At 44.8% G+C, this 25,427-nt stretch overlaps 1 protein-coding gene across 1 annotated transcript in view; it reads left to right on the top strand.

Annotated features, from left to right (window-relative positions):
* Positions 1-1,342: 1,342 nt before the first annotated feature.
* The window catches only part of si:ch211-186j3.6 (neural-cadherin), a 163,405-nt gene continuing 139,320 nt past the window's right edge, over positions 1,343-25,427 (top strand). Inside the window, 1 exon segment of the mRNA XM_042062681.1 lies at positions 1,343-2,527. Coding sequence (XP_041918615.1) covers positions 1,519-2,527 — 1,009 coding nt within the window. The 5' untranslated portion in view covers positions 1,343-1,518.

Here is a 25,427-nt window from a genome sequence, read left to right as displayed (position 1 = left end):
GGCTAACCGTTAGACTATTCCCTAGGCAACTTAATGAGAAGTTATTTCCTCTTTCTCTTCAAAAGACGTTGACGATGTTATCTTAAATTAAACCACTTGGATGGTAGTGCTGGTGGTGTGTGTGTGTGTGTGTGTGTGTGTGTGTGTGGAGGCAAATAGTGAGGGGAACAGTGTCTGTTTGCAGTTTCAAACAGCACTATCAATTTACAGTTCACAGATATAAAAATTCACTCTCTCAAACGCACACTTGCTTGCACTCTCTGTTTCCCTCCAACTCTCTCACACTCATACACCCCAGGGCAATTGTGTCGAAGTTCTGACTAAAACGCTGACACACCATAGTTAGACCCACCTAGCTTATACCCTGATGGATTGTTAGATTGTTTTTGCACAGGACTCCAAATGGCCTTTCTCCAACTCTCCCTTTGGTTTCCAGTTGTATTCGTCTATCTATTTTGATGCCTCTCGCTATATATTATCCCATGCGCATATTTAGCTATTCCTTGCCAATTTCCCAACTCCTTTCTTGAAGTCAGGCCTCTCCAGCATGGTTTTTCATTAGTGTCTTGTGTCAGGGACATGGCCGACTAATATTGTTTCAGAACAGTGCTAGTCAGATAAACCTCTAATTGAAATTTGCTTGCAGACCACCGGAGAACGATCGCCTCTGCCACTGCACTCAGGAGGAAGGACGAGAAATCAATAGCCATTACAAAGCACATATTGTGACCACGTTAACCCTACGGTGATCCATCTCGAGGTCTGCACACAGTAACCATTGTTCCATTTTTTTTTAAAAATGCAAGGTGATAGGAATACCCTGCACAATGTCCCAATTAATATGTCCACATTTTAGTCCCTGGATTTGTCGGGTTGCTATTTTTTTTGCTTTCAAGATGTAATAATTACCAGAGCCTCCAGTGTGGGAGTCCTAAAGAGTGAGAGATAAAAAGGGCATTAATAAACCATCTAGGGGTTAAGACTTTACCATAGCCCACTTTAAAGCAACCACAGTGTTTCATTACATGCCAGTACAACTAACAGTAGGTCTTGGTCCTTCTGATGCAAATTTTAAAAAAGAAACTAAATGAAATGCAATATATTGACTGCAGGGGATTATAACAATGGACTTGTCCCTAGCCAGAAGTCTTAAGTCACTTTTAAGTAAAATGAACTGACAGCCGTCAAGTCGGGTGGGGTTCCCCAGAGGATTCCCCGTAGCGGAGGCCCCTCCCCTTTCAGCTCGGAGCTGTCCAGCTCTTCGAAAAGTCTGCCAGCATCAGCGAGCGTTCGCGAGCCACAAGAGGCTGGCAGTCAGACGGCTGCAGGAGCGCGTCGGAGACGGATTCAAAGTTGCGCTGCTTCTGCAGATGGAATGCTTGAACTGGAGACAACGCATACAGCAAGAAGCAAATATTTTTTTGGAGCAGATGGAATGATAGTTTTGCTCTATCATGTTTCACAAGCCGAACGCAGCCGTGTAAAATCCATCCACCTGCGGCAGAACCAGCAGTAACCATGATTTGGACTATTTTACTATCCTACTGCGTGACTTTTGTCTTTGGGAATAAGACCGATGAACGGATACCTTTCTTTCACGGACATGTATTTGAGAACTCGCCACAGGGATCTAAAGTGAACGGACTGAGTATACCGGTAAAGCGCGTTGACGCACAGAAATGGTGCTCCAAGTCCGGAATGCACCTGAAACTCATAGGAGACGGCAGCGAAGACTTCCATGTATTTGCTCACCACAAGCGCGGTCACATCTTACTGAAAACCTCCAACATACTGGACAGGGAAGAGCGCGCCGAGTACCTTTTGAGTCTGGGTTTATGTTGTCAAAACTGCGCATCGGCCGACCGCGTGGTTGCAGAAGTTGCATCTGTCAAAGTGGACGTGCTTGACACTAATGACCACGAACCCACCTTTCGCCATGCAGATGTCAAGATAACTTTAGACGACGCCACGGCCCTGCGTTCGGTGGTGTATAAAGTGAAGGCCGTGGACACAGACAGTGGTAAAAACGCAGAACTTATTTATTTCTCCCTCCCGAAAAATGGCAGTTTTTATGTTGTGCCCAAAACCGGCGAGGTGCTGCTTGTAGACTCGATATTAGGTTTGTCATCACCTATTAGATTTAATGTATTTGCCCGGGATCACGGATGGCCCTCTCGGACAAGTCAGAATATGGAGATGGAAATCAGCCCCCGACAACTGCCCGCGGCACAGCCGCCGTCCCAACTGCCTCAGGGCAGCGGCTTCTCCCGTAGGTCCAGGTCCTTGCAGGAACCTGACAAACCTGTCGTTATCAGTGTGTCAGAGGATGCCAGCGTTGGTTCAGTTGTGATGAACTTGAATCGTTTCAGTCGGTTTCCATCGGCAAGCTTTGAGTTGGTTTACCCCGGTGCGGAGAATACACCAGTGTCGGTCAGCCGTGACAGCGGGGATATTGTGATTTCCAGGCGTCTTGACCGGGAGACGGAGCCACTGGTGGAAATAACTGTCAGAGTCCAAGATAAAAGGGGTAAGTGTAAAGGCTGTCATTTGCCTAAGAGTAACTTTTTGCGCGCTGGGAATGTTACTCCAGCGTTTAGCAGTGTTTCTTTCATTGTTTCTTTCTTTGATTATGAGATAATTGAAATTGGTATTATTGTTATTATTATTAACATGATTAGTTATTACATTGTGATGTTATAATTCAATATAATAAGTAAATTCAGCGTCTAAACGCTCATTATCTTCAAATAGACTGTTATGTTATCAAATTATCATGTGCATGTGAACATTAGCATCATTCTTATGATTATGTTTGTTTTGCAATGGTCTCATGCCAGGTTAATGTCACCTGCAGAACTACACTAAATATAATGACGTGTAGCCTATCAGCGAAATGTGTCGTTGCTATAAATTGCTTATGCCACTGTACCCCATATGGGGTATAATGCAATTTGCTGAATGCTGTGTATTTGCGTGCATAATATGAGGACATTCAACACTGCACGTTTGGTCGCATAATGTTAGGCCTACCATGCATGATGGTTTGCTTGTTTGTCATTGGAACACGAGAGTACAACAGTGATGCTGACGTGGTGATTTGCCTCTTGTGTTGATTGGTACATACGGTCTTTCTTAACTGGCCTCCAATTTGCGCGTGATCTGCCATATCTCCCATCTGAACGAACATGCAACGATAATATGTTTCATGTTATGTGTTCATATAATGGCATACTTTGCCCTTATACGCCACTGACATCTCGCATCTCACTTCTCAAATGATTGAATTGTGCATATACACATAAATGCTTTTTTTATCCAGTCTTTGTGCTCTATGGTGTAAATCCTGTATTCACGGTCTAGTCTACAAACGAGTGTATGCTTTTAGCTTCTACTAGGCCTCCCAAAGTTTAGTGACAGTCACTCTGTCACAGAGCCAGTAAAAATGCGCTCAGAATTCGAGCGAAAGTCTAAGTTTAGGACGAGAAGGCACGCCGTGGGAATCTGGACTGGTCTAATCCTTTTTGAGTGGAGATCTCTCTCGACCTTGCTTCATCTGCTCGTATTATCCATGTAATCCCGTCTCATTCACTTTCTCATTTCGGGGATTTGGGAGCGGCGCTGTGTGCCGGGGAACTTTGTACGTTTCTTAGAAGGAGACAGATTCGTCTAAGTCCTGCGTTTATTGGGATCAGAGTGATCGTAATTCGCTCATATTTGATTTCTGGCGTTACACAGCGGTGACGCGCTGCGCAAGTGGCCAGAGCTTGTGATTTAATTAGCACGGCCTGTTGGTGTTTTAATTACAGTCCGTCTGCATGGCTGTCCCGCGGCCCTCCAATCTCCAGCATGAGCTAGCTCAGAACGTGCGAAGCACTGCTCTCTCTCTTTCTCTCTCTCTCTCTCTCTCTCACTCACTCACTCTCTCTCTCACTCACTCACTCACTCACTCACTCACACACACACTCACTCACTCACTCACTCACACACACTCACACACACACACACACACACACACACACACACACACTCAATCTCTATCTCTCTCACACACACTGTACACACAGTATGTCTAACCTTTTGTTGAAAGCAAGGTGTTTTTCCACTGAGGAAAGCAGCGGTCTGCATGAGAAGGGTGTGAGGGAGAGAGAAAGAGATAGAGAGAGAGAGTGTGAGTAAGAGGTGCTGGTACTAGATACCTGCAATGTGTTAGAATCACTTTTGGATGTGCATTAGTGAGTGTGAAGAGATCTGTCTGTGCATTCCAGTCCATTATCTGGCTAGGGGGTAAAATCCTCCACAACAAAGAGGCATTCTCTTAGCTCCATAAAGTGGCCCTGCGCTGTGGGGATGCTTGTGCCCGCGACCCTGTACTCTCCTGAATATTCAATTGAAAATGATGGGCCATTGTTAAGTGTTGCCCACTGTCTTGCTTGGCAATGCACCGCAACTGCTGTGATTCTTAAATGGATCTTCAGGGCGCCCTTTGAAAGTTTGTTTACTGGCCTCTGCTTGTCTTCCAACAGAGCCATGTCATACCTCCAAAACACACAGCCCCTCTCTCCGCATCCATTTGAGCCCTCTCTCTCTCCAGCGTCTCCTACCCTCCATCCCTCTAGTATTGCTTATCCATCCTCTGATCTCTTGGCTGTGAAGGCTGCCTCTTGTCCTTAATTGCAGTGCGGGGCACTGTAACGTGGAAACGGGGTCCCCTTCTCTCGTCCTTGTTTCTGTCCCTCCGTTCGATGTCAAGGCCTCCATATTTAAAGGCCTCTCCTCTCTCCATTCTCCAGTCTCTCCATTCAAAGTGACTGCCTTTTGTGGTGTGCTGGTGCAGTGGGATCAATTAGTTAGTGTGTGGTGGACATCAATGCAGCCTGTTTGGATGAGTGACTAACACATGCATGGTGGTGCACCCATATGTAATTACCGGCAACCGAAGTTTTTAAATGAAATCGAGTCATTGTTAGATAAGGTAGAGGTCAGATTTCTCAGTCCGCCCCCTACACTGTGTTTCCCTTCCATTAAACACCTCTGTTTTCTTATCTAGTGCCTTCTCTTCCCCACCTGTCCAGCATGTCTTTTTGTTATCAACGCCTCTGTCATGTTAGCTTGAGTGATTGTGTGCATTCCTCCCCACCTCGCAGCAAACAGTGCCGTGACTGGCACACAGATCTGCGTGACAGACACGTTTGTGCTGTCAAAGCCGTGCCGATCTGACAAATCCCTCAATCAAACGTGCAAAACACGGCTCTCAGAGCCACTCTCGGAAAACCAGTGTTTCACAGCTTCTGATAAGGACTAAACACGCTGTTAATGGCGTTGTCTTTTTTTTCTTTCTAAAAGGGGCGATTTCATTTAGCACTTTGAGCGTAGTGTCTCTCCCTGGGGCTCTGAGCTTGCAGCCTTTAATTTGGGCAGAAGCTGGTGTTTTTCAGGGTCTTATGACCAGACTTCTGTGTTGGAAATCTGTTAATCTGATTGGAAAGAGCCAAAGAATTATAGGAGCATATGGGAGCCATCTTCTGTCAGGGAAGCAGAGGAGCTTGTGTGCGCTCTGATGTACTTTGTACATGGGGGTCAGGGATGCGCACACACACACACACACACATGCACACATGCACACACATTAATTTCCATGAACACATGCTCTACATAAACACCACACTCAATTACGTGGCCTTTTTACACATATAATGTGAAAGTTGACGCATACTGTACACTCACGTACTTGGGCACAGCCAAACCTATTTAACATCTGTGCAGAAACATGTTTAGTGCACTCATCCACAAACCATATGTTCAGATGCCTTACACCCTCACTTCATCTTCTCATTCTGCCGGCACACACACACACACACACACACACACACACACACACACACACACACACACACACACACACACACACACACACACACACACACACACACACAGAAAAATAAGCACAAAAAACAGTAACTCACTGGAACAGAACTCTTTCTTTTCTCTCACTTAAACACACACATATACAGTACACACACACCTTGCCTGTCTGGTTTGCTGAAATGCTTATTTAACAATCAAGGCCATGGACTGCCACAGCTTGTTATGCATGCCATATAGGTATCTTGATTGCCTTGATTTCAAACAGTCTGCAGTCTGATATTGCTTTACCTTGATGATAATTGGCCTTACTGAATACATTTTTTTCTTTGAATGTTGAAATGACAATGAAAAATGAATGTCATGGTTATAATTTTCATTTCCGATCCATGTTAATGTTAATTGACAAGATGGAAAACTATTTTGCACTCGAAAAAATGTTCAAACCTTCCAAATGAGTTTTTAGTTTTGTGTTGAACTGACACACACACACACACACACACACACACACACAAACACAAGCACACAGAGACAGACGGAGGCAGATAAAGACTGAAAGAGAAAGTCACAAAGAGAGTACAAACACTTCTGAAAACATAAACAAGCACAAATAAACAATGTTCTTCAAAGGCGCACAAGGTCTAACCAAATCCGTCCCCTTCAAATGCTGTGTAGGGATAAGCCAGCAAAATCACCTTGCAGATAAATACAAGCCTTATGAAAATAGATCGCTAGCCAAGCGTGTGCACCCCGAGTTTGTATTTTTAGCGCCAGTGTTTAGTAAAAATCCAGTCGTGTGCAAGCTGCTTACAGTAGATTGAGTCAGCTTGCAAGGATCAGAATGGCAGCCATGTGTAAAACAAGGCACACTTAATTAATGGAATATATTAGGGTATTAGGCGGTTGGCTGTGAGGAGGAAATGCAGGGAGGGACGGGAGAGAAGTGTAGAGGTTGGCCAAGCATTTGGTATGAGTTTATAGTCTGCAATGAGAAATTGCCAGAGAAAAACAGAGAGCTATCAGCATACATGGCATGTGTGCTTGTGCACATTTTTTTTGCAAGCCAGTCGGAAATGTGTGTTGGAGAGAAAAGAAGGAGAGGGAGAGAGGGAGATGGAGAGGGAGAGAGGGATATGGATATGGAGAGGGAGAGAGGGAGATGGAGAGGGAGAGAGGGAGATGGAGAGATGGTGCATGTGTTCTGCTCATCCATGACTTGAGGAAGTTGGAGGGAGATATGCTGTGAAGAATAAGGTCAGTGTGTTTGGGGATTGTGGACTTTTAAAGCATGAGCCAACAGAACTAAGTTGGCAAACTTTGTTCAAAGGACAGGAAGTAGACATATACTTTTTTTCTTGGAGCACTGGATGCTGTCAACAAAAACCTCAGACAACCTTGACCACGTGTGTGTGTCCTCTGTCCACGAAGAGCCAATAAATTACACACTGAGGCACTTTGGGCCAAATGCACAGATTCCTCTCAGCATCATGGACAGCCATCAGGTTGCCCCTGGTGACAGCATCCATGGTGTTACCTTGGATATCATTCAGCCTTTAGTCAGGCTGTTATCTGACACGACCCACACACTCCCGACTGAGCCCTGCATTTGGGTGAAAGTCGGAAGAAAGAGAGAGTGAGGGAGAGGGAGAGAGGGAGAGGGAGAGAGAAGAAGGACTGGCAGAGCAGATGAGTGTGGAGGGAGACACCACCCCCTTTCTCCTCAGGGAACAGCACTCAGCGCTGGTAATTGGGAGATCATGCTGTACAGATCCCAGCATCCAGCGGCCTCGCTCAAATTAGGAATGTGTCACTGCTTTCTGCCCTCCTTCAGTGTGTGTGTGTGTGTGTGTGTGTGTGTCCTCTATGTGGATGAGTTCTACTGGTTGTGTGTTGTGTAGTCATTTTGAACCAAGTGTGTTTGCTCAGTCTTGCCTGGTTTGTATTTTTAGAGCATGGCCCTGTGTTGTCGAGTTGGCACTCCTCCTCTGGATACATCATACCTAAAAACAGTAATTTTATATTTTTATGTCTTTCTGTCTCTCTCTCTCTCTCTGTGAGAGTGTTTTGTGTGTGTGTGTGTGTGTGTGTGTGTGTGTGTGTGTGTGTGTGTGAGAGAGAGAGAAAGAGAGTAAGAGAGAGAGAGAAAGAGAGAGAGAGGTGGGGTGGCTGTATATAGAAGGGCTGAGCTGACACTAATCCTCAGGTGGATTCATTATCAAAAGGTGGTGTTGTTTGGTGGAAGCTGAAACGTGTGAAATTGCTGGCAGTCTATCCAAATGTAGCCCCCCCCCCCCCCTCTCATTTTCTCACCCTTCTGTCTTAGCACAGAACAATTCAATAACTCTTTTGGCATGACAAAGCATATTGCTTTCAGAACATTTTCTTAGGATGAGCTGTGATTTATGTTTTGTTCTGTGCTCAGCTCCTCCTGCGTGGTCCAGGTTGCATTTCTCTTGCACTTCATGCTAACATTTCTTCATGCCGCACCCCTTCCTTTCTCTCCAGTGTCTTCAGGATCCTTTCCATTATCGATCCATTGTCTTGTAAATCTTTTGGCTTTCAAAGTTTGACACGGCATTTATCGGCTTGCTATGCTTTGGTTCGCTCTGCCCCCCACCTTCTCTTTTATTCTCTCTGTCTCTCTCCTCCCTCTGTTTCCCTCTCTCCCTCTCTCTCTCTCTCTCTCTCTGTCTCTCTCTATTTCTCTCTTTCTCTCTTTCTCTCTCTTTCTCTAGCTGTCATTGTCTTCCTGTGGTCTCTGATTAGTTTGCATCCAATCTGGCCTGCTCTGAATAAGGCCACAGACTGAGGCAGGCCAAGGCCTCTAATTGCCAGACTTAATCAAACAGACAAATAGGAGGAATGGCGGAGCTGCCTGTGACCTTTCCAAGATGCCACCGCTGCCTTGGTGCTCCAAGAAAGACAGTCGTTGGCCGACACCTATTGTTAATAATGCTGACAAATGCAACCACAGATGCAACTTCAGCCCCATTTCCAGCGAAACGTAATAAGGCCAGGCACACACACACACACACACACACACACACACAACCTGATGCAATAGGAACACACAGACATTTGCCAAACCACTCGCTGTCTGATGCACTTACACATGTACAGTTGCGCACACACACACACGCATCTGCAAAAACAGCCATGGCCTTGGCTCATTTGTCTAAATGGCTCTCCCCTCCCTCCCCAGGCTGCGAGCTCATTTGTCCAGTGGGGTCTGAGTAATGGAGCATCCACTGTGTGCATGCATTAGCCGGACGGCCCTCTGAATGGACAGTGGAGCCTAAATGGCTCCCCCATGAGATTCATCACAGACGGTAGCACAATGTGAGACGATCTGATGGAAGACACACACACACACACACACAGCATGCATGAACATCTATCTACTGCAACAGCACAGCCCTGGAGAGAGCTTTCAAAACGGATTCCAGATTTGGAGGAAACACTACAATATATATCTGTGTGTGTGTGTGTGTGTGTGTGTATATATATATATATATATATGTGTGTTTAAGTGTGTGTGTGTGTTTGTGTTTGTGTATGCGTGTCTGTTTATGTGTGTCCCTGAGTGCGGTGTTGTTTTTGCAGCCCGCATCATGACAAGTGCGCTGGGCTGAGTGGGCGCTCATGCACATGTGTGGGTTTGGTGTTGTTCGCTTGCTCTGAGTGCTTTGTCTCAAGTCCCCTTGCAATACCACCCAATCCACGCGCCATCATGCTGTGCAAATAAGCCATCCTGCTATTCAAGTGCATAGCACACCTGTGTCCTCGCTTTGCTTGTGTAGGCTAATCAATTTGATGTCCATCCCTCTCTCCCTCTCTTCCCTCTCATTTCAAATCCCTCTCCCCCTGCTTGTCTTCTTTTTATATCCTACTTTTGTCCATCTCTTTTGCCATGTGTGTATTCTTCTGACATGTACCGTAATGGAGACGCAGGCCACAGACACAGACAACTACAGCATAGCTATGTTTGAGCTCTATTGTGTTGTATTTTGGGGTTTGGAGTGCTATAAAGACGGTCATTCTGTTGCCACTTTGGATGCCACTTTGGCAGAGGAGATGTGCTGTCCGGTTGGTCAGCGGGACTAACAGCATCCAGTCTTGTCAGTGGGATGTGTCTGGACAGCCATGTCTTTCACCCAGATTTTTTCCCCCTTTTTAATCTGTGCTTGTCTTTGCTGTCCTCTTGCCACGCGTGCGCACACTGAGCTAGACTAAGCATGCATGCCATCTGTGGATGGAGCGCAAACGCTGGTCACTGTCACCATTCTTTAATGTGGCCAAAAATGTCAACAACTATAAGCATACTTAGTGTCATGGAATGAATCTGATGTAAGTGTATGTCCATACAATTATACTGTAAGTCATCTTGTGTATGTATTCTAATATGGATGCTTCACACCTTCAAACTCCTCATGACAGCTTTTGAGTGTGCATTTGTCAAGGACTGTACAGTAAGCATACTTAGTGTCATGGAATGAATCTGATGTAAGTGTATGTCCGTACAATCATACATGTAAGTCATCTTGTGTATGTATTCTTATATGGATGCTTCACACATTCAAACTCCTCATGGCCGCTTTTGAGTGTGCATTTGCTCAGAGATGTATAGTAAACATTGTGATGAACTTCTTGAGGGCAGCAGACTTGATCTCCTCTGTGAGAGTCATCTCACCTCTCCAGTAACTCACCACAAGGCCCCATCATCTCCCACAGGCACACGCCTTATACAGACTCTGCAATGACTCACACTTCATATGGAAGTCTGTAAGAAAGCATCTTAGGCAGCCGCAGCAGAAAACATTCTTTCAGAGAGAGAGAGAGAGAAAGAAAGAGAGAGAGAGAAAAAGAAAGAGAGAGAGGTGGAGTTGGAGTGAACTCATGAAGCTTGGAGTGAATTGTACAGTACGTAGGAAGATGTTACAAATTGTTGTGACATCTGAAGTCTCCATGTAAATGACATAGCTAAGAATGATGTCTTAACTGTAAAAAAAAACATACAATCAAGGTTTTGTGGGAAAACAGCCATGGCTGAGCATACACAAACCCAGATATGGAAATGAAGCTGCAGTTGTAAGTTCTCCTCATTAAGCTGCCTTTGACTCTGTGCCTGATACGTGCCACTGGTGCTTGCTGTCTGGGAGAAGCTGCTCCTTGAAGCTGTGCAGTATGTGCTTAGATGAAATGTTGCCTGTGTGACTGAAGCGTATGGGGAAGCGAGCTGTCTGTGTCTCTGGCATGGCAGATTTTAATGGGACTGGAGGATTGTTTGTGTTTATGAAATGAGTGTGGTATATCATCAGCCACTAAGCTTGGGGAGGGGGCCCTAAGACTCTGTAGGCACAGGTGGAGGCCAAGTTCCTCAGATGTCTTTTTCTCTCTTCTCTTTTTCTCTTCTGGTTTGTTTACTCATTAGTTCTTTCTGTTTTCTTTCCTTCGTTCAGTCCCTATGCACCGCAGTCCTTACCTTATGAGTCTAGGTCCTGTGGTCATCATTTATTTATTTTGTTCCAAGTTTTATTCCGTCTGTCTCCTGTTATTTGTCTCTCCCTCTCTCTCCCCTCCTCAATGCAGATAGACAGAGGCATGCATCCTCTCCTATAATAGCGAAGCAAGAATAGTTTCTCAGGGCAGGTGAGGAAGTGTGCCACCTCCATTCGTCACCGTGCCTGTGAGGGGCGGCGGCTGCGGTGGGAGGGGACAAGCCCATGGGATGGGCCCTGTTATTGGATGTGAGCTCTTCTCCACGCTCTCTTTCTCCCTTTCTCGCCCATATTTGTGCAACCATGCAGACCTGTGGCTGCTCTTACGAAGCGGCCTCGAGGTTGTGCTTTTCCCGGCTTTGTTTGTCAAGGCGATCGATTCTAATGTGTTTGAGGCGGCTGGTGTTTTTTTCACCAAAAAAAGAAAAAAGATTTTTTTTATTGAAAAGTAGTGCTTGTGGGAGCTTTGGTTTTGTCACATGGAAATTGGCAGTTGCCTTCTAGATGTCCTATGATGGAGCGTCGGCCACCTTGTGTGGCAGCACTTTGCCGAGATGAGATGGCTGAGTGAGCGGCCGGGGGTAGCCCGCAGCAGATTGAGCCCAAGAGTGGGAGCGCTGATTGGGGAGAAGGCTTCCACTGAGGTAAACATCAATCAACCGCTCTCTTCAATCAGGCCTTAGCACACCAATCATTCACTTTATCTCCCTCTCACGCACACTATTTCTCTCTTGTACACATACACACACACACACACACACACACACACACACACACACACACACACTCACCATACAAGAACACACTTGAACATTAATGCATACAGGGATGGCCATTCAGACAAATATATCACCTCCATAGTATCATGTGCATTTATTCACACTGACACGCTCACAGCCCACAGAAAGACTCTATAATATCAGGCTTGCTGTGCTGACTGCCTACAACTGTGGCTGTGCATCTCTTAACTGGCATCCTCTTGCCCCTGGCGGCTGGAGACGTTACAGGACACCTAGCAACTCCCCAACAACCTTAAGATGGGCTAAATGAAAACGCCACTAAATTAGCCTGGGTGGCAGAGCTCACAGTGACATTTCAGCGCACTCTCCCTGCCAGGACTTCCGGCCCCAGAGCAGAAGCGCAATCAATTCTGACTCACCTGAGCTGCAGGAAAAAATCACACAGCTCATTCAAATGACCCTTAAGATGCTAATTAACCGTCATCAAATACTTAAAAGCACAAGGCAGCTAGCATTTTGTCTGCTGCTGGGCTTGTTTTGAATCGTTCGACGCAGTCGCAATCACTCCCTTGTACCTAATGGCACAGTAAACTACCTATGCAGATTTATACCCAGAGAGGTATTTTAGCATCCAAGTGTATTGGCCTGCAGCAGGGGGAGATGTTTTGAGATGTTTTGTATCATTTGTCTCAGACACACATTTTCACCTGCAGGTGAGGCAGCCGAGGAAACTCTGCATGTATAAGGGGAGAAGGTTTTGCCGCCTCTAAGGCTCGCAGCAGTGCAAGGTGTCATGTACATGTCATACGTGGAAACAAATTATCTGCTCCTCACCTGCCTTGCCCCCAGATATGCAGTCTTGTTTCTCAGTGTGTGTGTGTGTGTGTTTTTTTCGCAGGTGGTTTGCATATTCCACAGAGCCGAATTGTTTGTGATGCATGTGTTTTGTCGGTGTCGGTGTCAGGGTGTTTTTGATGTGCACTCCCCCTTGATCCCCGCTCAAGCTGGCGTTGCTGCTTTCATGTATATATTTGGTGCCTCGTGCCTCGCAGGGGTTTGTTGGGTGTTCCTTTCTGGTGCATACGGCACCATTTTATGCGATCTTGCTCAAAGTTCAATGAGAGAGTGATTGAGTGAATGTGTGTGTATGTGTGTGTGAGGGAGAGAGAGACCGAGAGAGAGATAGAAAGAAAGACAGAAAGAGAACGAGAGATAGAGAAAGTGAGATGCCACATCTGTTTGGAGCTCATAGCTCTAGGCCTGCTTCTCCTAATCCTATTTTTCCACAATCATCTGACTCTTTTTCGGTCTTTGCTAACCAGTGGAATTAACATATCTCCTTGCAAGAGTGTCAGAGGCAGAGGGGAAGGATGCAAAGCTTTCCTCCACTTCTCTTGTGTTGCCAGATTTGTAACTGGGGCTATCTCCCTGCATCTGCACAATTCATTTGATATGTGCCGAAAGAAAAACACCAATGCAAAACTCTTCTGCGATGCTTCTCTCTCTTTCTTTTTTCTGCCTTTTTGATTTATTAAACTTGTAAGCAAATTGTCTTCCTTAGCGGAAATCTGACTAATCTGAAGCCGAGCTGTTTGAAGTGCTGGGGTGATTAATTCATCTGCTTTGTCCTGTCTGATTATCCACAAGTTGGAGATAGGCTTTATTTTCACAGAGAATTGCAAATTTTTTTCCTTTTCCTTTTCCTCTGTCTCTGCCCGTATCTCGTCTTCTCCTCTCCTCTCTTCTCCTCTCCTCTCTTCTCCTCTCTTCTCATCTCCTCTCATCTCCTCTCATCTCCTCTCATCTCTTCTCATCTCCTCTCATCTCTTCTCATCTCTTCTCATCTCTTTTCTTTCTCTCCTTCTCTGTTCTTGCTGCTACATCTATCTCATGTTCTCTCCTCTGGTACATCAGTCCCTCATTACAGCTTATTCTGTCAAGATCACATTTTTATTGCAAAATTCATATGTATTGTATCTATGTGTGCATATTCCTCCCAACAAGGAGACACACACACACAGACACAAACACACAGACACACACACAGACACACACGCTCTACTGGATAATCAGCCGGAGCGTTCTCGGAGGAGGTTGGTGTTATTTGAAAAAGGTGATCAGTGCAGAAGAGTATTAGTCATAGAGTGTGCGCGGTGCTATTGTTTGGGATGCTGAATGCAGAGGCTCACTGTGGCTCATTTTTATGCAGCTGCTAGCCTTTTTTATTTCACAAGTAAATTACTTTTATTCTCCCTTGAATTCAGTGCGACTCCAGAATTTTTAATGAACCACGGAAAGGGTGATAAGGCAAGGGGAAAACGCAGAAACTAGCAATATACACGGTGAATACTTCAATGTATTAATTCATTAAAAGTGTAATGCATTCTATGCTGATTTAATTAGGACTGTGTGCGTGGACATCTATCGTTGTGTAATATGTCATCAGGTTCAGTGTTGGAGGGGGCAGACTGCTGATATTGGACTCTGGTCTCTGGCCAGCCACCTATGCTAATTATGTCTCAAATAGAAATAGGAGGAATTTTTTAAACATTCATTTCTGTGGAGCCGTTAACACAGTGGGTCTGTAATTTGCCTTAAATAATATACCGCGCTAAGCTGGCACGCAACTTTTCCTTTCATGTACAAAGTCACCAGCGCATTTCATTCATATTAGGGAGCAAGACCCTTCAATCTGTGTGTTTATTAAGCAGAGATAAGTCTAATCTGTGATGTTTTTGGCTAATTAGGGAGAGGAGTGGGGGGTTGAAGCAAGTGAGTGATTTAAAGAGAAAGTGTGCCTGAGTCCCTCTGTGTGGCATTACAGTTTTTTTCAGCTAACAAGCGTTTGTCTAACCAGTTGTCACATTTTCAAAACTCTAAACACAATTAGTACAGCATCGGTCTTTTGTGGCCATACCATTCACACATTTCATGTCTTTTTCACACAATATGCAGTCAGTGAACACATTTCCACAATGCTTACATTTTCTTAACAGACAAGCTATACCTCCCAACAAAACTATGGATTGTTTTTGTAGTATTTACGAATGTTAACACGCAACATCCCACAATAGCAAACACAATATTCCAAACCTTAGATACACTATCAAAACCTCTGCTTCTGCTACCAAATGGTTTTATCTCAGGTGAAAACATGCGGCCTAACTCTGAAGATCGCAGAGATTAGATACAGTAATTTTGTGCTTTTTTTAGCCCCCCCCCCCCCTTTTATCTGAGGGGTATTCCAGAAAGGAGGTTTAACAAACACTGAGATAAAACTTAACCTCTGGGTTGTGTGAACCTGTGGCGACTAAACCCGAGCTGTCTGTTCCAAAACTCCGGTTACCAGTTAGTTCAATCAACACTGTGTTAGATAACCTAGAGTTGTGCGCGTTCACGGCGAACTTATAAAGGCATCATCTATTGAGAGTCGAAACCATGAGTGAAACCGGCGAAATGAAGAGCACCGTATTTTTCAGAGGCGGAGTAGCAAGTTCTCCTTGAGGCTTACGAGGAGGAGAGAACTGTAATAACAGCTCACCAGCTAAGACAGCCTATTGTCGGTGCACATTTGGAAAACATAGTTTTTTTCAGTCGCTAACAAGCGTTTGTCCAACCAGTTGTCACATTTTCAAAACTCTAAATACAGTTAGCACAGCATCGGTCTTTTGTGGCCATACCATTCACACATTTCATGTCGTTTTAAAAACAATGCTTACATTTTCTTAACGGACAAGTTATACATCCCAACAAAATTATGGATTGTTTTTGCAGTATTTACGAATGTTAACACACAACATCCCACAATAGCAAAAACAATATTCCAAACTTTAGATACAGTATAAAAACCTCTGCTTCTGCAATGATATCAGTTCAAAGCAATTTATCTCAGCTGATAATAAACAATTAAATAATTGACACACAATTGATTTATGTTGGGTAAATTGGGCCAACTATAGCTGATTCCAGTCTGGCTTAAACTCAGTGGCATGGGTTAATTTTTTCTATTACATTGACACATACAGAGTAAAAGGAGGACTTTGAGGAGTGATGTTTTTAGAAACAGAAACAGAAAAAGACAAACACTGTAATGTCTGGATGAGGAAGAGTAAGAGCAAGGGGCCCAGGGAGAAGAGCAGGAGCAGTGAGAGGAGCAGTGAGAGATGCAGGAGCAGGGAGAGGAGCAGGGCCAGGGAAAAGAGCAGGCCCAAAGAGAGGGCAAGGTAGAGGTGTAAGAATGCGTGGTGGTGGCATTCCAAAGGTTGCAAGTGATGAAATTCGTGCCACTATCATTGACCATGTAATCAATGCGATGTTGATGAAAACATGTGGCCTAACCCTGAAGATCCTGAAGATCGCAGAGATTAGCTGCAGTAATTTTGTGCTTTTTTTAGTCCCCCCCCCTTTTTATCTGGGCTTTTTACTGGAATGCTTTTGAATGTGAACATAACATGTGGACATACAGTTCCCAATCAAGACATTTAGTGTAAAAATTGCATGCAAATACCTGTAAAACTGAAACATAAAAGTCTATGCAGTTTTTGTAATGTCAACAATAGCCAGTATTTTGAAACCTGGTGTACTTTGATTGAATACGTGTACCTTGTGAAGTGAAAACAAGTGTCATTCTTTGACAGAATAATTTCATTTTGAGTCAGATTTCCAGTGTTCTGGTAAAGTTAGTGTGTGCAGAGAAATATGTGTTAGTAATATATTTAACAAAATGTGTTTTTGAGAAAAAAATTATCCATTTGGCCAATTGTGTTTTCTAGGTGTGAGTCTGTGTTAAGAGTTTAGAAAAAGTATCTGAAGTATGGGTAAGCGCTTGTTAGCGATTGAAAAAAACTGTAATAAGTGATGCTGACCTGCCAGTTGGTGAAACTACACTTTAATGATCCTCGTGGGTTTGTGTCCAGGAAAACGAATGAAGTTGCGCAGGAACTGCTTTAGCGCAAGGCAAACTTTACGCACCGACTGACAGCTTGCCGATATGCTCTGCATCTCCAACACTACAAAAACTCCCAGTCGGAGCGACGTGTGTAGCCTATTAAAAAACAATTTTATCCCAAATGCCATCAGCATTCTTAACCAAACTTAGTGACAACACGCATACCCGGCTGAGCTGTTATGTAGCCTAGCCTAGTCTATAATTAAGCTTATTTATTAATTTTCTATATGTTTTCCCTTTTTTGTACTGTACTTGTTTTAATTATATCTATATCTGTCTGGTGAGCCAAAGACAAATGTCCACTATGGTGTAGGCTAGTTAGCCTACATTAAAGATTTATTGCATTCTATTCTAATCCACCATGCGTAATGTAGGGATGGAGAATGCCTTTGAAGTAGCCTATATTTAGGATTCAGCTGAAAAACTCTAACGCTCTTGAAAAACGTTTGGAAAAGAATGGATAGGCATGTGATGTCGTGGTCTTATCGCCCTCTCACGGTGAATTGCACAGATGAATATTAGCCTACATGGTTTTGTGCTTCTTTGTCAATCGGACCTTCGTCAAAATGACACGCCATTGTGTGACAAGTGTAAAAATAGCGGCCTGTATGAACATGCACTGAAATAACCGAACATAATTGAACATAACCTGAACAAAACCTACCCCCTACCAGGTTAAGTTCAGAGCCTATGTTACCATAGTTACTTACAGTACATAGCCTGATCATTTTTTAGCTTTCTGGAACTGAAATCCCAGGTTTACCGCTAACTCTGGGTTTACATACCCAGTTAAGTTCAGAGCCTATGTTACCATAGTTACTTACATAGCCTGATAATTTTTTAGCTTTCTGGAACTGAAATCCCAGGTTTACTGCTAACTCTGGGTTTACATACCCAGTTAAATTCAGAGCCTATGTTACCATAGTTACTTACATAGCCTGATCATATTTGAGCGTTCTGGAACTGAAATCCCAGGTTTACAGCCAACTCTGGGTTAACATACCCAGTTAAGCCAGTAAACCTGCTTTCTGGAATACCCCCCTGGGCTTTTTGCTGTTGTTTTTTGTTCAGAATACTCTTGTGTGTTCCATGCTCTTGTGTGTTCCATGGATTCCATGGATTGTTCACTGTAAGCAATACTGTAAAACTTTTTGTGTTCTATCATACTGTAAACAGTATTTCTACTGTACCTCCTGTAGTAAACAGTAAAGGGAAAAAAATGATTTGCTTTTTACTGGAATGCTTTTGAATGTGAACATTACATGTGGACACAGTTCCCAACAAAGAAATTTAGAGTAAAAACTGTGGATAGAGCATGTTTTGCATGCAAATACCTGTAAAACTGAAACATAAAAGTTTATGCCATTTTTGTAATGTCAACAATAGCCAGTATTTTTAAACCTGGTGTACTTTGATTGACTGCATGTACCTTGTGAAGTGAAAACAAGTGTTATTAATTTTATTTTGAGTCAGATTTTCAGTGTTTTGGTAAAGTTAGTGTGTGCAGAAAAAGATGTGTTCTGTTTTGAAATAAAGAGTTAGTATATATTTAACAAAATGTGTTTTTGAGAAGAAAATTATCCATTTGGCCAATTGTGTTTTGTAGGTGTGAGTCTGTGTTAAGAGTTTAGAAAAAGTATCTGAAGTATGGGTACGCGCTTGTTAGCGATTGAAAAAAACTGTAAGCCAGTGGAACACAAGGGTATTCATGCAGGCAGCATCATTACTGGAGTCCTTATGCATTGCTATGTGTTTGGATATGCACATGAGTTATGCATGTGTTAGTGTGTTTGTTTCTGTGCGTTTGTTTGTTTGTTTCTGTGCATATAGAATGCCATCCAGTATTCATCAGATAACTGTATGCAAAGTGTACGCGATCAGTAGGGGAGTTGCCTACTGCACACACACACACACACACACACACACACACACACACAAACACAATCACACATACAAATACACAATCACACATGCACTCTGCTCACAAACTCCTCTTCGCACATCCATGACACACTCACAGTACTTCTTCACAGTCCCCCTAACCACCCCCCCCCCCCGCCCCGCAGTACTGAACGTGTCGAAATCGCCCCCGGCTCTCCCCTGCCCTCCCTATTGAGCTGCCTGATTGGCCGTAACTCCTGTCGTGTGCTAGCTGCCAGGAGCGGCGGGGCCGAGTGCTGGCCTGCCAGTCGTGGCGCTCCTCCGTGACACCTCGTCTTTGTGCTGAATCATTAGCGGCTCCATGACTGTCATGGGGAGCAGGAGAAAAAGAGGAGCAATTAAGAGGCATTTCACGGGGCACGTCCCGAGCCTTCGCTCCCTCCCTCTCTCTCTTATTAGCACGGGACTGATGGGTTTTGTGCTCTTCGCCAATTCTTTGTCCCCCCCCCCCTACACCCCCTCTCTGTTCACACAGGTTTGATGGCTGTGATTATGTTGTTTTGTGTCTTTTGTTCATGCAGGTTGTGCAAAGTTTGTGTGTGTGTGTGTGTGTGTGTGTGTGTGTGTGTGTGTGTGTGTGCGGGCGTGTTTGTGCGTGCGTGTTTACTGTGTGTATGCTTGTGAGCGAGAAACAGATAGAGAGAAAGAGAGTCATATACAGAGAAAATGTCAGTGTTGAGCAGATGTAGCATGCATTTGTGTTTGCTGTACAGCCATCCCCTGTGCTTGTCTCATTTTGCATTCCTCTCTCACACTTTCACACTCCTCTTCCTCCTCCTCGCTTTTTGTCACCCTCTACTCCTCTTCCTCTGCTTTCGCCTCAATTAATTCGGCCCGCTGCCCTTGGAGAATGTGTGGTGATTAAGATGTGTATAGCCGTCACACGAGCCTTTGTGTCAGCCCAGCAAGCCCATTAGCCATCGCTGCTAATTAGTGTTTGGACTGGATCTGGTGGCTTGATGAAGGAAGGCGTGGGCTAACCCCCCCCCGCTCCCGATGCTTCAGTGGTGGGCAGACAGATCGCAGCATGATCCCTCTGCCCCCACACCTCCGCTGGACGCCCCCCCCCCCCCCCAACCCCCCGCTGCTGAGGGTTAAAGAAACATTTGGATAGCCCTCCTGGTGCACGGAGAAAAGAGCCGTGCGGGGTGGCGGACGGGTGGTGGTTGGCATGGAGCGCCTCTGGGCCTGTAGCCTTTAATCAAGCCCAGCTCTTTTACATGCGTGAACTACGCCCCCGCTGTCACTCAGGTTTTCAGTGAGAGAAGAGAGAGAGAGAAAGAGTGATAGAGATACAGATGGATAGAAAGATCTAGGAGGTTGAGCCACTATTTCAGTGGGGACACGGCGATTGTCACCTTTCTTATACAGCCACCCCCCCCCCCCCCCCCCATTCATCATGTGAACCTGACACACCTTGTAGGCCGCTTTTGATCTCCTCTCAGCGCGTTGTGGTTCTCTCTTTTGAACATCCCTCCCAGCCCCACAGATGGAGGAAGCCTTTCATGGAGACTCATGAATACAGATTTTTTAAGCTCGCTTTGCAGTTCTTCTTTTTCTTTTCTTTTTTTTTTTGGTGTGTTTTGTTTTGTGAGAAACCAAATGAAAAAGTATGTCCTGTGTCCACTCGATTCACACGCTTTTATTCACGTTTCTCTATGCATTTCTTCCCCGCGCTCAGAGATCCTCTTTGTGGCCAGTAAAGGCTGAAAGCGCTGCGCCCGAGGAGACAAGCAGAGTCTGTCCTGCTTCTCACAAAGCCGACGAGATATTGGCATTCCTCTCTTCTCCATGTTCAACTGTGTGTCAAAGAAAGACAGCCTATGTGTGTTGGACAGAGCGCTCCGATGGTATAGGGGAATTCAGAGAGCTCCATTCAATCTCCACTGGTTAAAAAAAGATGTGAAATGCAATCCAAAGTTTCATGTCTGAGTTGTATGTCGTCCGAGCACTGCTGAATGTTGAAAAACACAGCTTTGTATTTCTGAGCGCTGCTAAGCGCTGCTGAATGTCTCATGCAGGGGCCCAGGTGCTAATCATAAAGTGATGACAGCAGGAGCGGAGTTCTCAGCATATGTGTTGCTGCTCCCGCAGGATGGGAAAAGGTGCTGCTCTCGCCACTCTCACTAACACCACGGAGCCCAATGACACCATGCTGTTTTAATCAACCGTCAGATGGAACAGAAGAATAAGCTGCCTGATTTCTGCCATCAGCACTTCATTCCTCTGGACGGGCACTTGTGATTAATGTGTTTTCATACCACCAGCTCCAATTTCAGAAAGGATTTGAGTTGTTTTTTCACCCTTTCTTCAGGCATGATTGCACTACATTTTGGAAGTTATTCAAAAGAGTTGTGTTGTATATTTTTGGTGGTTTTTATAGTGAGAAGTAGGTGGTGGTGGTGTGAAAAACACTCCTGTATTGGCTGAAATGTGTGTTTACGATCAACAAAACTTTGCAAGCACGCCCACTCAAACTCTTCCGATGCTGTATAGCAGTGTTTCTTAACTGCTGGGTCGGGACCCGTTCTGGGTGGGTCGCACAGCTTGTGGTTAAAAATAAATAAAAAAATCGGCAATTTAAAATGCTGCCTTATCAGATTTAATGTTGGACCTTTATTTTCATAAACTTTATTCATAGCCTACATATCAGTCATTGCCATGGCATGGACATAGACAATGTTTATGTGACAAGTCATGTTAGACATCATTTTAGTGGTAAACGCAAGTAGGCTGCTACTCTGAATATTTGAAGTACCCTACAGTAGGCTCGGATATGGATTCGGAGAAACTGAGGACCAAATAGGACAGAAACTCCATTGTGTGGTGTGCAGTAGATGGCTGGCACATGAGAGCATGAAACCATCAAAACTAAAATGCCACATGGAAACAAGACACCCCTGTCAAAGTCAAACCTGTCGAGTACTTTGAAAGGTGACATCAAGAGTTGAAGACTTCACAAATGTAGGCTAATGCCAAACATCTGCATGTTCCAAACAAGTAGGCCTACAGGCACTTCGCTTGTCTTACCATGTAGCTCACCATATTCATTGGCTTGAACGCTAAAAATATATATATGGGTCGCGACTTTATGAACATGGGAAATTGTGGGTCCCAAAGCCAGACCACTTAAGAACCACTGCTGTATAGTGAGCATGGGTATTACATGAGTCACACCTCCTGATGCTTGTAATGGCATATTAGCATAATGTTGCTGGTGTCAATCTGGTGACCTGCTGCTTGCTGACCCAGAGGTTAGCATTAATGAAGAATTGTTTCCTCTGACTGTGAATCATGGAGCACCACTCATATCTTGTTCAGCTTGCCTTATTGCAGCACTTCATTAGAACGGCTCATCTCTATGCCGTGTCTCTCAGGTGAATCAAAGCTTCCTTGGCAGCACTATAGAATATCGGGCTTCAGCAATGACTTTCATGAATGGAGGTCATCGATTGGCTGCTGCCGATAATTTAGCTCAGGATGTGCCTCGGGCGAGAGACTGCTACTGAGGTGGCTGAACCAGACGCCCCCGCTCCCTCAGCCTCCCATCTGTTCCATTTTACATGCTGCGGTTGTTTCCTCTTCAATTATTTTGCATTAATGCTGTTAAAAATACTGTTAAAGGGAGTTAGCCGACTTCATTTTCTCATACTTTTGGGCTATTTAGCCATCTTTGTTAAAATTGGATGTTAATCAGCAGGGGATTCTGTGTGATGTCAAATTAAGGAGAAGCGATGTCTCCCATAAATGCACACACACACACACACACACACACACACACACACACACACACACACACACACACAATCTCTCTCTCCCCCTTTCTATCCCTTCTTCCCCCTCTCTCTCCTCTCTCTCCCTCCCCATCTCTCTCTCCCTCTCTTATCGTTATCACCCAGCTATCCTGCTTTTGCTCATTTGGTACGTCCTGCACCATTTTCACTTCAATGTCTCCCCTAATGATCTTTCTGAATTGATTCTCGCCCATTCTTTCATGGGGAGATCTTTCTGGAGGCCTTTTCTCCCTCCACTATGCCAGCTCTCCACACCTGACACCTGCCTTGGCTGCTCAGCTGGCTTGGGGCGACAGGTTGGTAGTGTAGGGGGACTTCCGTCAAACATGTTGTCAGATATTGCCAAGCGAGGGCTCATTGTTAGGTGATGGATGCTGCTTAAACGCATAGATATACCATCTTTCTCTACTGCCTCAGACGTAGACGGTTAAAGTGGGATGTCAAATTTAACTTTCCCAACTTTGCCACACTAATGAAGGTCAGTCACTAGGCAAGAGTTATTGTGAAGTAAAGCACATTTAACAGTGAGACTGTGGAGGGCTATATGGTTATTCTAAGTCTACTGGCTCATGGCAAAGACCATTTGCTAGCTCACAAGTCATTTCACAGCCTATAGAGATGTAATGGTATGAACATTTAGCATCTTTTGCATCACACACTCTGCACAAAGCTGAACCCTTTTTTCTACTATAAGGCAGAATCTAATACTAACAGAAAATCCACCAAGGTTATGAAGGTAAAAAAACAACAAAACAAAAAAAACAGTACTTTTAACTACATTTGAGAATTTGACTGCGGTTTATGGTAACCTGTACTGTGGGCTATGAGTTTGCATTGCATGAGTTGAGTTCCCTGAATCAAACAGGGTCAATAGATGTGACTAATCCACAACCCCAAGAAATTCCATGTACTCAAAATCAGGTCTCTTGTACTGTATGAAAGCGTGTGCAGGAGAGAAACAGGCTTTGATGAGAAGAGATGGGGGAAGCATTCACCATGACACCTGATTTACAGGGGGCTCAGTAGTGCCTTTCAAGGGGCCCCTTCACCTTTTGATTTGGGTAAGACTCCAGGGCAGCCACATCAGCCATGGTGTCACACACCCTCATCCACGTTTACCCGGGAACACCTGAAATTCCACACACTGACACATGCAGCCCCCCCCCCCCGGCTTCTGAAGGCACAATCAGCCTTTCAGACTGTGTCTGTGCTTTGGCCTGCTGTGCAAAAAGAAGTTGAGCCAGAGAAAGTGCCCTGTGATATGTCCCCCCGGCAGTCCTGATGTGAGGGCTTGTCTGTTATGGTAGCCTTGTGTGTGTGTGTGTGTGTGTGTGTGTGGACCTAGAGTTGAGAGTGATGGTGTTAGTTGGAAGTGATGACTCTGGATGGGATGTTATCAGCCAGAGCAACTCCAGACTCCTGGGCCTTTGTTACTCGGCTCAGCCACGCTAACTCTCTCCCCCGGTGAGAGGGCGAGGTGTGGATGATGATCAGATGAGCTGAGTAGTGGGAGAGGGAGAGAGAGAGAAAAAGAAAAGAGAGAGAGAGAGGTGGTTGGGGAGAGAGGGAGAGAGAGAGTGTAACTCTGTCTTGTTGCAGGTCTGGTAAACAATGACTTTTACATACATCATTCATTTATTCATTCATTCATTTTGTTTAAATAATACAGTAGCAGTGTGCTTTCCTCTCACACAGACATCTGTACACACACACACACACACACACATCCACACAAATACACAACCACACACAGAAAGCAGAGTGATGGATTTGTGGCTACCACATATAAACAGCTCACAGGAAACACTCGCACACAAGCCATCGCCTGTGGCCAGACAAATCCTTTAGCATGTGTTTGCAGTTCCCAAGTCAACAGACTTGCAACAGACTCGGAGAGAACTTCAAGAATAGAGCGAGCTGGAAGAAAGGGCTGAATGTGAGCTGGGGAAAAGCGAGAGACAAAGCAAGACATGAAGAGAGAAAGAGAGAGGGAAAGAGCGATAAAAAAAGAGAGGGAGAGAGAGAGAGCGAGAGAGAAAGCATGCGCTAATCAGGCAGAAAGACTGCATTATTAATGTCCATTACTGCTGAGCCCTGAGAGCCGGGACAGGAAGGGAGGATGAAGGGTCGTGGCGCTGGGCTTTGCCCAGGCGGAAGGGGCATAATTGGCTGTGTGGCGCTGCCGGTGTGCCTCCCGTCCATACTGCTGCAGGTCAGCGTGGCACCACGGCACGCAATCCCAAGCGAAGATCCACGCCGGCTCTCCTTTTCTTCCTTCCTTCCTTTTAATCTCTCCCTCTCTCTCTCTCTCTCTCTCTCTCTCTTCATTGGCGTGACCATTCAAATAGAAACAGTGATGCCAAAGCACGTATAGGAGTATAGAAATACAGAAAACATGAAAATGACTGTGAAGATTCTGAATGCAATCTTCCCTATTTTAGGACACTGTTTTAGTTGAATGCGCTTTTGCACATGGCCTGTCAGACTATTAACTGTTAATAGTCTGCAGGTGGGGTAATGGGTTAATTGGGCCACACCCACTCTGGTGCCTTATAAAAGGTCCAGGATGTTTATGTGTACGGTGTGACAGATTGATGTGCAAGTTATTGTGTGTTGTCCTTTTTTTTTAAACATTTGGATGAAT

This window comes from Alosa sapidissima, chromosome 14, assembly GCF_018492685.1.
Source record: "Alosa sapidissima isolate fAloSap1 chromosome 14, fAloSap1.pri, whole genome shotgun sequence".
Taxonomy (NCBI): domain Eukaryota; kingdom Metazoa; phylum Chordata; class Actinopteri; order Clupeiformes; family Clupeidae; genus Alosa; species Alosa sapidissima.
This window is presented reverse-complemented; position numbering and strand designations above follow the sequence as displayed.